Source organism: Danio rerio, chromosome 25 (genome assembly GCF_049306965.1).
Source record: "Danio rerio strain Tuebingen ecotype United States chromosome 25, GRCz12tu, whole genome shotgun sequence".
NCBI lineage: Eukaryota > Metazoa > Chordata > Actinopteri > Cypriniformes > Danionidae > Danio > Danio rerio.
In genome coordinates this window covers 4,525,001-4,537,285 of record NC_133200.1, presented here as the reverse complement: position 1 = coordinate 4,537,285, position 12,285 = coordinate 4,525,001, and the positions used below count along the sequence as shown (strand labels likewise).

The window sequence follows — 12,285 nt, the reverse complement described above, 5'->3', positions numbered from 1 at the left end:
ATCATATTGGATGGGATAGAATCATATGGGATAGAATAATATACAGTAGGATGGGATAGAATCATATTGGATGGGATGGAATCATATGCATGGGATGGGATGGAATCATATACAGTAGGATGGGATAGAATCATAATGGAGGAAACTGAGTCAGTATTAGGATGGATATAATCAAATGGGATGGGATATAATCCAACTGGATTGGACAGAATCCTTTTGAATTGGACTGAATCATATAGAATCAAAAAAGCTGTTCTCTCTCTGCGTTTGTCTCAGACTCCAGCACCGTGGTTCCCACACAGGCCACCATTAATAAGAAGGCAAAGTCTCGGCCGCTGGATAAAGAGAGCCGCAACAAAAACCGGCTGAGTCACACATCGGCTCCGCTGTTCCTCAGTAAAGCCAAACGGCCTCCACAGCCGCCGGAAGTGAGCGGAGCCACCAAACGCCTGCCTGGCGGACAACAGACACCACAGAGGAGACAGCGCAGCGCCAACACCCACGGTAAACACACACAGTCTTATGAAATTAAAAGTGTTTTAGATGTTCAGTACTGTTCGTTTTTTAGGATCTTTAGAAGATTGTGCGCACCAAAACAGACAAAATTTGCATATAGGAGATATAAAACTGATACAAACAAATACAGCTTGTAGTTTGTCACTTCCACCTAAATGATCAACGGTTTTATTCACGTCACCTCATACCTTTAGTTTCTCATCGAACCTTCTGACCAATCAAATGCTCTCTAGTCCCTGGCAGGCCCCGCCCCCTTCAAATCGCTTCATATTTGATGGGCTTGAGCTCAAACACCCTCACTGTAGTGCACTGTTAAAATGCGTGTTTGGGTCAGCGCCAATAGCCTAGTGCAGGGGTGCCCAAACTCAGTCCTGGAGGGTCGGTGTCCTGCATAGTTTAGCTCCAACTTCCTTCAAAACCCCTGCCTGGAAGTTTCTTGTATACCCAGAAACAGCCTAATTAGCTGGTTCAGGTGTGTCTGATTGGGGTTGGAACTAAATTTTGCAGGACACTGGGCCTCCAGGACCGAATTTGGGCACCCCTGGGCTAGTGGTTAGAGCGTCAACATATACAACCGAGGGGCTCACGGCGATCCGAGTTCGATTCCTGGCTCGAGGTCCTTCCCTTTTCTCCGCTCCCATCACTTTTCTGTCTTTAATCTCTACTGTTCTGTACATTAAAGGAGAAAACCCAGATAAAACAATTATTTAAAGAAATGTGTGTTGGTTTTAGACCCAACAGGCTGTCTGAGCAAACTGCAGATCCTCCAGACCAATCAGGAGATCCGAGAACTGCACTGCTCCTCGCCAGAGACCTGCAGGTGTGTGTGTGTGTGTGTGTGTGTGTGTGTTTATGAGGTAAACATTTCTATAATGACATGGGTATGACCACGATATTACACTGTTGAGGTGGTTTATGAAGACATGCCCTTGTGTCCTAGTAACTTAAAACATTTTTCACATTCAAAATCTGCCACCGGTTGGGTTTAGAAGTAGGTCATATAGACCTTTTTCATGGCTGCTGCATGGAGGTTGGGTTTAGAAGTAGGTCATATAGACCTTTTTCATGGCTGCTGCATGGAGGAGACGGTGCTCGCTGCAGAGCCATTTGAGCAGAGCTGAGCTCCAGCGAGGGGGAGCATGAGCTCTCGCTCATCCTCCTATAAGCTGTTTTAATGCGTACACCAACCCCACCCCTAACCCTACCCCCAGTGACATCACTCGTAGAAGAAGTGCAAGAAAGGAGGAGCTAGAGCTCAAGCTCCCCCTCGCTGGAGCTCAGCTCTGCCCAAATGGCTCTGCAGCGAGCACCACTTGGCATGGAGGGCGCCATAGCGACCAGCGTTTTCCGGTAGAATGCTAAAAACTTCCTTTTACAGCGTGTACAACTGGTCATTTGCGCTCCGAAAATGGGTTTCAATAACGTTTTTAATGGATAACAGAGTGTTTTTGTGACACACAACTTAGAAATATGTCTGTTAAAGCTGTTATAATCTGTCACATGTGGTTCAAGCGCGTCAGAAATACGAGAAAAACGTTCTCCTAGTTCACGTGTCTGCCGTCAGAAATACAGTGTGCGTGTGCGTTCCCGGCCTGTCAGCTGTTAGCTCAGCGGCTCTTTAACACTCATACACACACAGAGAGAGAGAGAGAGAGAGAGAGAGAGAGCAAACCAAAGTACTGGCATGAAACTTAACAGGTATGAAAGTCGTGCAATTTACAAAAAGGACCAATAAAAGTCTGTTATTGATCCTCTGCTGGCTGATTTGCTGTTCATTCTAATGGCGAGCCGTTTGTGTTTTATTTCGTGTGTTGTTTTTACCACGGTTTGTGTTTTTGTCATTTCGAAATGACAGAAATTTCATATTTTCACTTTGTCACAGTTATTAAATCAGTGTGTCAGTGGCACAGTACAGGCTACGTGTGTGTGTCAAACATTTTGGTGAATTACATTTGTTTGGGCTGGTTATATATTTGAAATAAAGAGAAAATGTTGACTTTAGCGATGACGAAGCTTTATTTAAACTGCAGAAGATGCCTTCTGACAACAAGGGGAAAACGCCTCACAGCAGCTGTTTTCCATCCTATTAGATCACATTTCTTTAAATGATCAGTCCAGGAGATGCTGCTGATGGACAACAGTATTAGTTCAAAGAGGATAAAAGCAGGTAAAATAGATTAAAACTATCGTTTCAAAGCTGTCCAAATGTGACTGTTTACACACATCAGCTGCCGACCGGAAGTTCTTCGCATTCTCCTTGCGCATACACGCAAAGCATAATGGGTAATTTTGCGTTTCAAGAAAAAGGTCTATAAGAAGTGGTTTGTACAGTATAAAATACATTACGCATATGGAGAATACTCTTAAATACTGTTAAGAGAATCACAACAATAAACCTGTGTGTGTGTGTGTGTGTGTGTGTGTGTTGAAATCCCTGTATAACGTCTTGTGATCTGACAGCTGCTTCTGTTTTGTTCATTATTGCAGCTTTACCGTGTTTGTAAACGGTGAACACAACTCATCCTCGTCTCACGTTACTCTGCACATGATGTGAGTAGAAACACACCTTCACATCTTCTTTATTTAGTAATAGTCACATGTTAAGCATATGAAAGTCACTTTGTTTTGATAATTATATTAGAATTAGAATATCTAGACAGTTGTATATATTTTCCAGAAGACATGAATTTACATCTTGTCATAGTTGTGATGTCTTCACTCTCTTTCATTCTCAAGAAGGCTGTTATTTGTTTTATTATTATTTATTTTTTTTATATAAAAGACAAAGGCCCAATCCCAGTTTTATTTTTGTTTGGCTTTAAATTTTACCATTAAGAATTAGGACAGCACTACAGCACCTGCACACGTCATCATATGTCATCACGACCTCTTGCTTCATATGAGATCAGTCGATCGTGACTGCTGTAGGGATTCCAGTTGTGTTATTTTTTGGTATTTATCTTCAGGAGATCACTAAAGGCATATATAATGTTATCATAACCATCTAATGTGGCAATAAGATCGTAACTGTACTGCTCATTTACACAGTGGCCATATCTATGTAAACACACGTAAACAGCATTAACATTATAGCAGACACTGTAAATAGGTCATTCCCAGCCACTAGACTGTTCTGACAGGGTAGTCGAGTGTCAGACTGTTATGGGACTGCTGTACAGGAGTTATGATTAGGGATTACAGATCGCCAAATTTAGCGGTTTTTATTTTAGCTGTTTTTTTATGCGGTTATGATGTATTAAAACATATGCTTGTTTGTTGTAAAAATTTGTAATAATGACAAAAAAATGTAAATAACGACAACACCTGCTGTTGTGGCTGGTGTATTCTGGGAATTCCCCCTTAGTTTCAAGGGTGGTCCTGAAAAATCTCTCTTTCGAAAGGCTATCTACTCCTTTCCTTTATCCTTACACCTGCAAGCTTAACGTGAACGTGCAAAATGAGGGGTAAGGGAAGGGGTAAGGGGGAGAATTGGGATTGGGCCAAATTATTTGATTACACCCAAGAAATGATCATTACCTAAGATTTGATTATGACTCCTTACTTGGCTTTTATTGATGTTTCTTCAAGCTGTATTTTGAGTTATGGTTTATCATAATTGAATTGATTTTATTAATATTATTATTTTCATTTTGGTTATTTACTTATTTTTTATTATTATAATGATTTGATTAATCATGAATATATATCCTTTATTTAGTCTTTCTTTAGCATTGTTGAAATGGGCATTGCCTGTTGGTTTGTTTCAGTGTGTTTTGTGATTAATAGTTAAAATGTTTATTAAGATTTAAAAATATCTATATTTGAGTACACCAAAGAAATAGTTCACATGTTTTTAGTTTAGCTTAAATACTGAAATAAATAGAAAATTAAAATTCATATAAATATTAAATTTTAAAATACTAAAATTAAAAAATCTAAATGCAAAATAAAGAAATTTAATATTTAAAAAAAATCTCATTATTAAAATAAAAGACTTTAAATAAGACATGTCTGTTAATTTTAATTAGTATTTTGTCATTTTCTAGAGCATCATTTATATTAATAAATGTTTATATTTTTGTATTAAAAATAAAAACAATGGTATTTATAAAATTTGAGAAAGACCTTATTTTATTACACCTAGTAGCTGTGGAAATATGATTATCATAGCTAAACATATAATAAAATAATACACCGGATGACTGACGCGTGTGTTTTCAGCTCCTCTGAGGTGTTGTATGTGTGGCGCTGTGGATCCAGCAGAGGGCGACTCTGTCCAAATTACCCAGACTCCTCTTTCTCTCTGTCGCCCAGCACTTTCACAACGGTGAGGCTGCGGGGCTGTTTATGAATCTCTACTTCAATATTCTTCAGTATGTTCAATATGTTTACTCCCTGTTGTTTTCTTCCAGGGCACGAGTCACGTGTGGTCACTTCCTGTCCTGCCCTTTCAGGAGGTCACCTACACTTTCAGACTCTCACATTCAGTGAGTCCATTTCACACAGAACTCTTTTGTATTGAATAAAATAAATATATATGAATTATATTTATATACAGTTGAAGCCCCTCTGTTTATTTTTACCCCCAATTTCTGTTTAATGAAGAGCAGATTCTAAACATACATTTCACATAATTTTTCACACATTTCTAATCATAATAGTTTTAATAACTCATCTTTAATAACCTAAATAAGATTTATTTCATCTTTGCCATGATGACAGTACATAATAATTGACTAGATAATTTTCAAGACACTTCTATACAGCTTAAAAAGTGACATTTAAAGATTTAATTAGGATAATTAGGCAGGTTAGGGTAATTAAGCAAGTTATTGTATAATGATGGTTTGTTCAGTAGACTATCAAAAAGAAATATAGCTTAATGGGGCTAATAATTTTGTACCTAAAATAGGTTTTAAACAATTGAAACCTGATTTTATTCTAGTCAAAATAAAACAAATAAGACTTTCTCCAGAAGAAAAAATATTATCAGACATACTGTGAACATTTCCTTGCTCTGTTAAACATCATTTGTGACATATTTAAAAAAGAAGAAAAACAAATCAAAGGGGGCTAATAATTCTGACTTCAACTGTATATATATATATATATTGCATTTATGTATATTGGGTGTGCCTTTATTCAAACTGACTACATTGACAGTGCTTTTTTTAATCAGTTATTTAATCAAACCACTGTTAAAATATCAAACCACTGTGTATTGATAAATTTGGCTAAATTAAAAATTTTGCTGTTTGCTTTTGTAATAATTTATAATACTATTTTTATTATTATTATTTTACTTGCATATATATATATATATATATATATATATATATATTTTTTTTTTTTTTTTGCTTTTGATAAATGCACTTTTATATAATATTTTGGTAATTATTTTGTTTCATATTTATAGCAGTATTATTAAAAATGGGAACCAAAAATCACAAATATTTCTTGCATCTAATGTGTGAAAATATACACACACACACGCTAGTTGATGTCAGAATTAATATCCCCCTATACATTTTTAATTTTTAAAAATATTTTCCAAATGATGTTTAACAGAGCAAGGAAATGTTCACAGTATGTCTGATAATATTTTGTCTTCTGGAGAAAGTCTTATTTGTTTTATTTCAGCTAGAATAAAAGCAGTTTTTATTTTTTTAAAACCATTTTAAGGACAATATTATTAGCCCCTTTAAGCTATATATTTTAATAGTCTACAGAACAAACCATCGTTATACAATAACTTGCCTAATTACCCTAACCTGCATAGTTAACTTAATTAACCCATTTAAGCTTTTAAATGTTACTTTAAGCTGTATAGAAGTGTCTTGAAGAATATCTAGTCAAATATTACTTACTGTCATCATGGCAAAGATGAAATAAATCAGTTATTAGAAATTAGTTAAAAATTCTGCTTTACGTTAAACAGAAATTTAGGGGAAAAAATAAACAGAGTGGCTAATAATTAATGTGGGCTAATAATTCTGACTGAACTATATATATATATATATACACATCTTTTAAAAGAAACAATGCTGGAAAGTCTTTATCTAGTACATATACAGGATGAGGATAGTAACAAAAATATAGTCACATTCAATTAAATAGATATTTGAACAAAACTATATAAACAAACAAAATAATTTTTCAAATCAGGTTGTGCTACATATCAAACCAATTTTGTGATTTGACAAAGGTTAAAAGAAATAAACTGAAACCTGAAAACATCTTATTTTTAGGAGACATTTAGTAGTTTATTTTGATATACTTAAATAGCTAATACTTTCATTAAAAACTAATAAATTAATAATAAATAATTATAAGAATAAATCATTACAATTAAAACGAATAAAAATAAATCAAATCTAGCACTCCAACCACTAACAAGCTCTCCTTCTTGGTTTGTTTTCTTGGTTATTTTTTATTTTATTTTCTCTACCGCACTTTAGATTAGGTAGTTGTATTACATGTGCAGTACTTGGCAGTGTTACATTTGTGCTATATAAATACATTAGATTAAATTAACCACTGACCCTTTCTGTTGACAGAGTCAGTCTGGCTGCGGCGCTGGAGATGAGGTTCAGTCTTCACACTGTTCTGAGTACAGCTTCCTCATTCACAGCACATGCTAAAGAGCATCACGAGGGCATTCAGAGACTCTTATCCGGATGCATCCAGAAAAAACTGCACGTTCTTGTACAAGAAATAAGGAAAGAGCGCTTATTTTAAAAATACGTTTTCTTCCAAAATTGCTTAGCATTAAGCTCAATGACGCATTACTGCTTATAAACAAACTCAAACACACATACACACACAGATTTACATATTCAATATAAACCGGTATCAGTACCCGGGTTTCCATTCTAACGTTAAGCTAAATATTTCAAAGTTCGCAACAAAAACAAAACAAATGTGACTCAAGCACGTTTCCATCTAGTTTTTAGAGAGGTTGACTGTAGTATTGGTAACCTAGCAACCAACAGTAAACAAGGCAAACTTTCTTCCTAGCTTATTGACATATTACTGCATGTAAACACACTCGCACACATACACAGATTTACATAATAAATGTAAACTGGTATCAGTAGCCGGGGTTCCATCCTAACATTAAGCTAATTATTTCAAAGTTTGCAACAAAAACGAAACAAATGTGACTCAAGCACGTTTCCATCTAGTTTTTAGAGAGGTTGACTGTAGTATTGGTAACCTAGCAACCAACAGTAAACAAGGCAAACTTTCTTCCGAGATCCCTTATCATCAAGCTCAATGGTGTATTACTGCTTAGAAACACACTCGCACACATACACAGATTTACATGTCAAACATATACAGGTATTAAATATAAACACGTTAAGCTGATTATTTCAAACTTTGCCCAAACACAAATGTGAATTAGCTGCATTTCCATCGAGTTGTTAGAGCAGCTGACCGCTATAGCTACGCATTTACAGGCTTTACGCAGCTCTCTTAATTAAAGACCATTTGTATATAGGTCTTATTATTATTGACTACTTTTACACTGGAAATGGCTTTAACTGCACCAGCCCATCATGAATGGATTATTTACCTCACGTTGTCTTCCTGAAAGTGCTGAGAAACACTATTTCAGCAAGATCAAACACCCAGCCTCATTTCTAATGTCATGCTCACTGGAGAGACACTCTTAAAGGGACAGTTCACCTAAAATAAAATCAAATTGTCTTTTTTTCTCCTCTAGAGAGAACTGTTTGCTTCAGTATGTTATTAAAGAGTTTTTACTTTCTTTATTGTTTTTTTTAAACCGATTCGAACACATCGACCGGTCCAACAAGCATTTACACAAAAATTCACAATAAAAGATACAATATCCGCTTGTTAAGTGTGACGTCACGCGAAGCGGCTTCCGGGTCCAAGCGCTCTATTCAACTGAATAGGGAGACTCATGAAATGGCAATAATAAACGTTTACAAAGCGATTTAATACTTTCGAAAATCACTATCGCAGTATATAATAAAACATGATCATAAACAAATGATTTCTCCACTCAAATGAGTGGCAGCTTGGACCCGGAAACAGTATTACATACGTCACCAACACGTCACCTAACAAGCGGATACAAACAATACATAAGAAAGTAAAACAGCAAAAGATGTGAGGTACCTTAACAAATTATAAAAAATACAGACCTTCAGTTTTAATCCAAACAATTAGTGGAATCCTCATCAATTGAACTCTTTCCTGTCACATTGATGTCTTTAAAATAATCCACGAAGGGTTGCCAGATTTTATAGAATTTGTCAGCTTTCTTTTATTGGGGGAGAATCTGATTTTCTCCAGTTCTAAATCTTTCACTACATCCCTCATTCATTTATTCATTTTCCTTCAGTGTAGTCTCTATTTTCAAGGTGGTCACAGCGGAATGAACCGCCAACTATTCAAGCATATGTTTTATGCAGCTGATGCCCTTCCAGCCGCAACCCAGTACTGGGAAACACCCATACACTCTCAGGGGGCCTACTCACACTATGCTATCTGAAGCGTGCCCAGGCTCGTTTCCCGGATTGTTTGAGAAGTGTGAGTGCTCTGAATCGGGCACAGGCCAGGGTTATTTGGCCGGCCCTGGCCCAGTTGGAAGAGTTTTGCCTGAGCGCGGTTCACTTGGGCTTTGACGCGATATGCTTGTAGTGTGAGTGCAAAGTGTGTCTGAGCCTGAAACTGAAGATGAGATGTGACTGTTAAGGCCGTTTCATATGGATTTATTAATCATTCGTTCTGTCGTAGTTTGTTAAAGATGCAAACCCCTCACTGCACGACAGCTGCACCTTCAGCAAACCTCCTAATTTCTGCAGCACGAGGACTTTATGATTGTTTATGAGCGTCAAAAGTGGCGGATCTGTTCGGCTAAATATCTGACTGCATTACTGATTCTCAAGCCACCAAAACGATATAACTAAAGAAATCTCCACTGTGCTGAGTGAGAGCACTTACTGAACAGCGCATCATTGTTGACGTAAGCATGCCGAGGCCCGAATGTAATGTGAGTGCGGGCCATCGGGGGAGATGGGGGGGGGATACTTCGACCCGGTTCAAGGCAACTGTACATAGTGTGAGTACGCCCTCACATTCACACTCACACTTATACACTACGGCCACTTAAGTTTATTCAGTTCCCCTATAGCGCATGTGTTTGGACTGTGGGGGAAACCGGAGCACCCGGAGGAAACCCACACCAACACTGGGAGAACATGCAAACTCCACACAGAAAAGCCAACTGGCCCAGTTGAGACTCAAACCAGAGACATTTTTGCTGTGAGTGGATAGTGCCACTGCATCCGTCATCAGGTGTATATTATTGAAGATGTTTAAATGCAACCGTGGCCCATTATGATTCATAAAATACACGTCAATGCAAATACTGGCATTTTGACAGTCAAACAACACATAGAAGTGAAGCTAAAAAAGTCGTGGCTCCTGATGATACACTGAGGTCTTATGAAGCAAAATGATCAAGAAACTCAAGATTATTCACAACATCTTTACATTAAATGCCAATGGCATTGGTGTATCTTCTTTTTTTTTGTCTGTCTGTGTTTTTTGAACTTTCAAAGTGCTTTCATCTGTTAGCATTAAAACTCTAAAAGAGTTCAGTTTTAAATAAAAGTCTACATTGAGACATTTATCTGAAGACAAAAGCTTGCTTGGATGGCCTGAGAGTGAGAAAATTAACATATATTGATATATTAATTTAACATATATTGATCTCGCCTCACAGCAAGAAGGTCGCTGGTTCGAACCTCGGCTCAGTTGGTGTTTCTGTGTGGAGTTTGCATGTTCTCCCTGCCTTCGCGTGGGTTTCCTCCGGGTCCCCCACAGTCCAAAGACATGCAGTACAGGTGAATAATTGTCCGTAGTGTGTGTGTGTGTGTGTGGATGTTTCCCAGAGATGGGTTGCGGTTGGAAGGGCATCCGCTGCGTAAAAACTTGCTGGATAAGTTGGCGGTTCATTCCACTGTGGCGACCCCGGATTAATAAAGGGACTAAGCCGACAAGAAAATGAATGAATGAATGATATATATTTTTGGGTGAGCTGTGCCTTTAAGAAACTCATATAAAGTTGGCAGTGTACAAAAAACATCTCTGGTCACAATACCTGACAAAAGTCTTGTTGTCGATTCCAGTTGTACGAGCAACAAATAATAACTGGACTTCTAGTTTATCATTTGGAAAAGTGGCAGAATTGTTGATGATGATGAATTATCTGTTGAGCTGCATCCCAATCATCACAAATACTGCAGAAGACCTACTGGAACCCACATGGAGCCAAGATTCTCAGAGAAATCAGTCAAGTTTGGTGAAGGAAAAATCATGGTTTGGGGTTACATTCAGTATGGGGACGTGCGAGAGATCTGCATTTGTGCTGCCCATTACATTACGAACCACAGGAGAGGGCAAATTCTCCAGCAGGATAGCACTCCTTCTCACACTTCAGCCTGCAAGCAAAGAAGGTCAAGCTGCTCCAGGATTGGCCAGCCCAGTCACCAGTGTGAACATTATTGAGCATGTCTGGGGTAGGGAGGAGGCATTGAAGATGAAAATAAAGGATCTTGAGGAGCTCTGGGAGTCCTGCAAGAACGCTTACTTTGCCATTGCAGAGGACTTTATTAATCAGTGATGTGAGTCAGTGCAGAGATGTATGGATGCAGTCCTCCAAGCTCATGATGGAGTCAGACACAATATTCATTCTGTCTCCACTGCAGCAGGACTTTATATTCTATACTGGACATTATTTCTGTTCAGTGACAAGACTTTAGTCTAAGCAAAGTCAGACCTTACTGTCCTAATGAAATCATTAAATATTAAGGCATGATCATATTTTATTGTGGTAAAATAAGCGTAATCTAGAGGCCTTTGCCGTTCATATAAGCCACTTCTAAAACCAACTGATCAACTAGAAGTCCAGTTATTATTTGTTGCTCTTGCAACAAGGATCGACAACAAAACTTTTGTCAAGTAGTGTATGTACATATCAAATCATCTCAAGCGAGATTTAAAAGAGGAACCATTAATAAAACCAACCACTGGATTTTAAAGTCACTGGATTTCTCTTGAAAACTGGATAAAACTCACACTGGAATAAAAACAAACACTGGACCATTATTATTATTATTATTATCGCCGTTATTAAAAGAACGACACTCTCGTTGATTATCACGAAACACTTTAGTGAGTTTGGTACTCGTGTTACTTTAATCTCTCCTTCGCTCTTCTTTTACTCTCTATTATATTGTTTCATTTTGAATGCATTGTACTTGCGATGCACTGTAATTCGCATGAGGCGTAACCGATGATTGTGTTCAAAAAGAAGTCTTAAATATGCAGTATATTCATGAGTAGTTTTATCTGAACTAAAAGACAATGTGCCAAATTTCCAGCCTCACTAATCAAATTACATTCAAATGGCGTGTTATGATCAGATTTATTTCATCACGTGAAAACATTTCACTTATTTGGGGTCTTTGTTTCTTATTCTTGTACTCATCATTCATATTTTAAAGCAATAAGCAAAGCCATAATGTAGTTTTAGATCATATGTGATTATGGTCAGACTGGAAAAGTGTTGACTAAAATAAAATAAAATGTTGTGCACTAAAATCTCCGTAAAGACACACTAATGAAGGATCTGCTGAAATCTAATATATGGTTATTTTTGTTGACATGCTCATCGGGATTATCGTGACTAAAGCAGCCTGTTGTGGGAGCACTTCCAGACTATGCACTGTA

At 37.3% G+C, this 12,285-nt stretch overlaps 1 protein-coding gene across 23 annotated transcripts in view; it reads left to right on the top strand.

Annotated features, from left to right (window-relative positions):
• myrf (myelin regulatory factor) overlaps positions 1-12,285 on the top strand; it is an 87,001-nt gene that overhangs the window by 74,214 nt on the left and 502 nt on the right. For 13 of the 23 annotated variants that reach the window (XM_073942512.1, XM_073942511.1, XM_073942509.1 and 10 more), the window contains 6 exons: positions 277-504; positions 1,249-1,336; positions 3,004-3,066; positions 4,738-4,843; positions 4,929-5,003; positions 7,074-12,285. The exon at positions 7,074-12,285 is cut by the window's right edge and continues 502 nt beyond it. In XM_073942512.1, coding sequence (XP_073798613.1) covers positions 277-504; positions 1,249-1,336; positions 3,004-3,066; positions 4,738-4,843; positions 4,929-5,003; positions 7,074-7,157 — 644 coding nt within the window. In that variant the 3' untranslated portion in view covers positions 7,158-12,285. The remainder of the gene's footprint in view (positions 1-276; positions 505-1,248; positions 1,337-3,003; positions 3,067-4,737; positions 4,844-4,928; positions 5,004-7,073) is intronic. The other 10 variants (XR_012400056.1, XR_012400054.1, XR_012400053.1 and 7 more) reach the window with 6 other exon arrangements.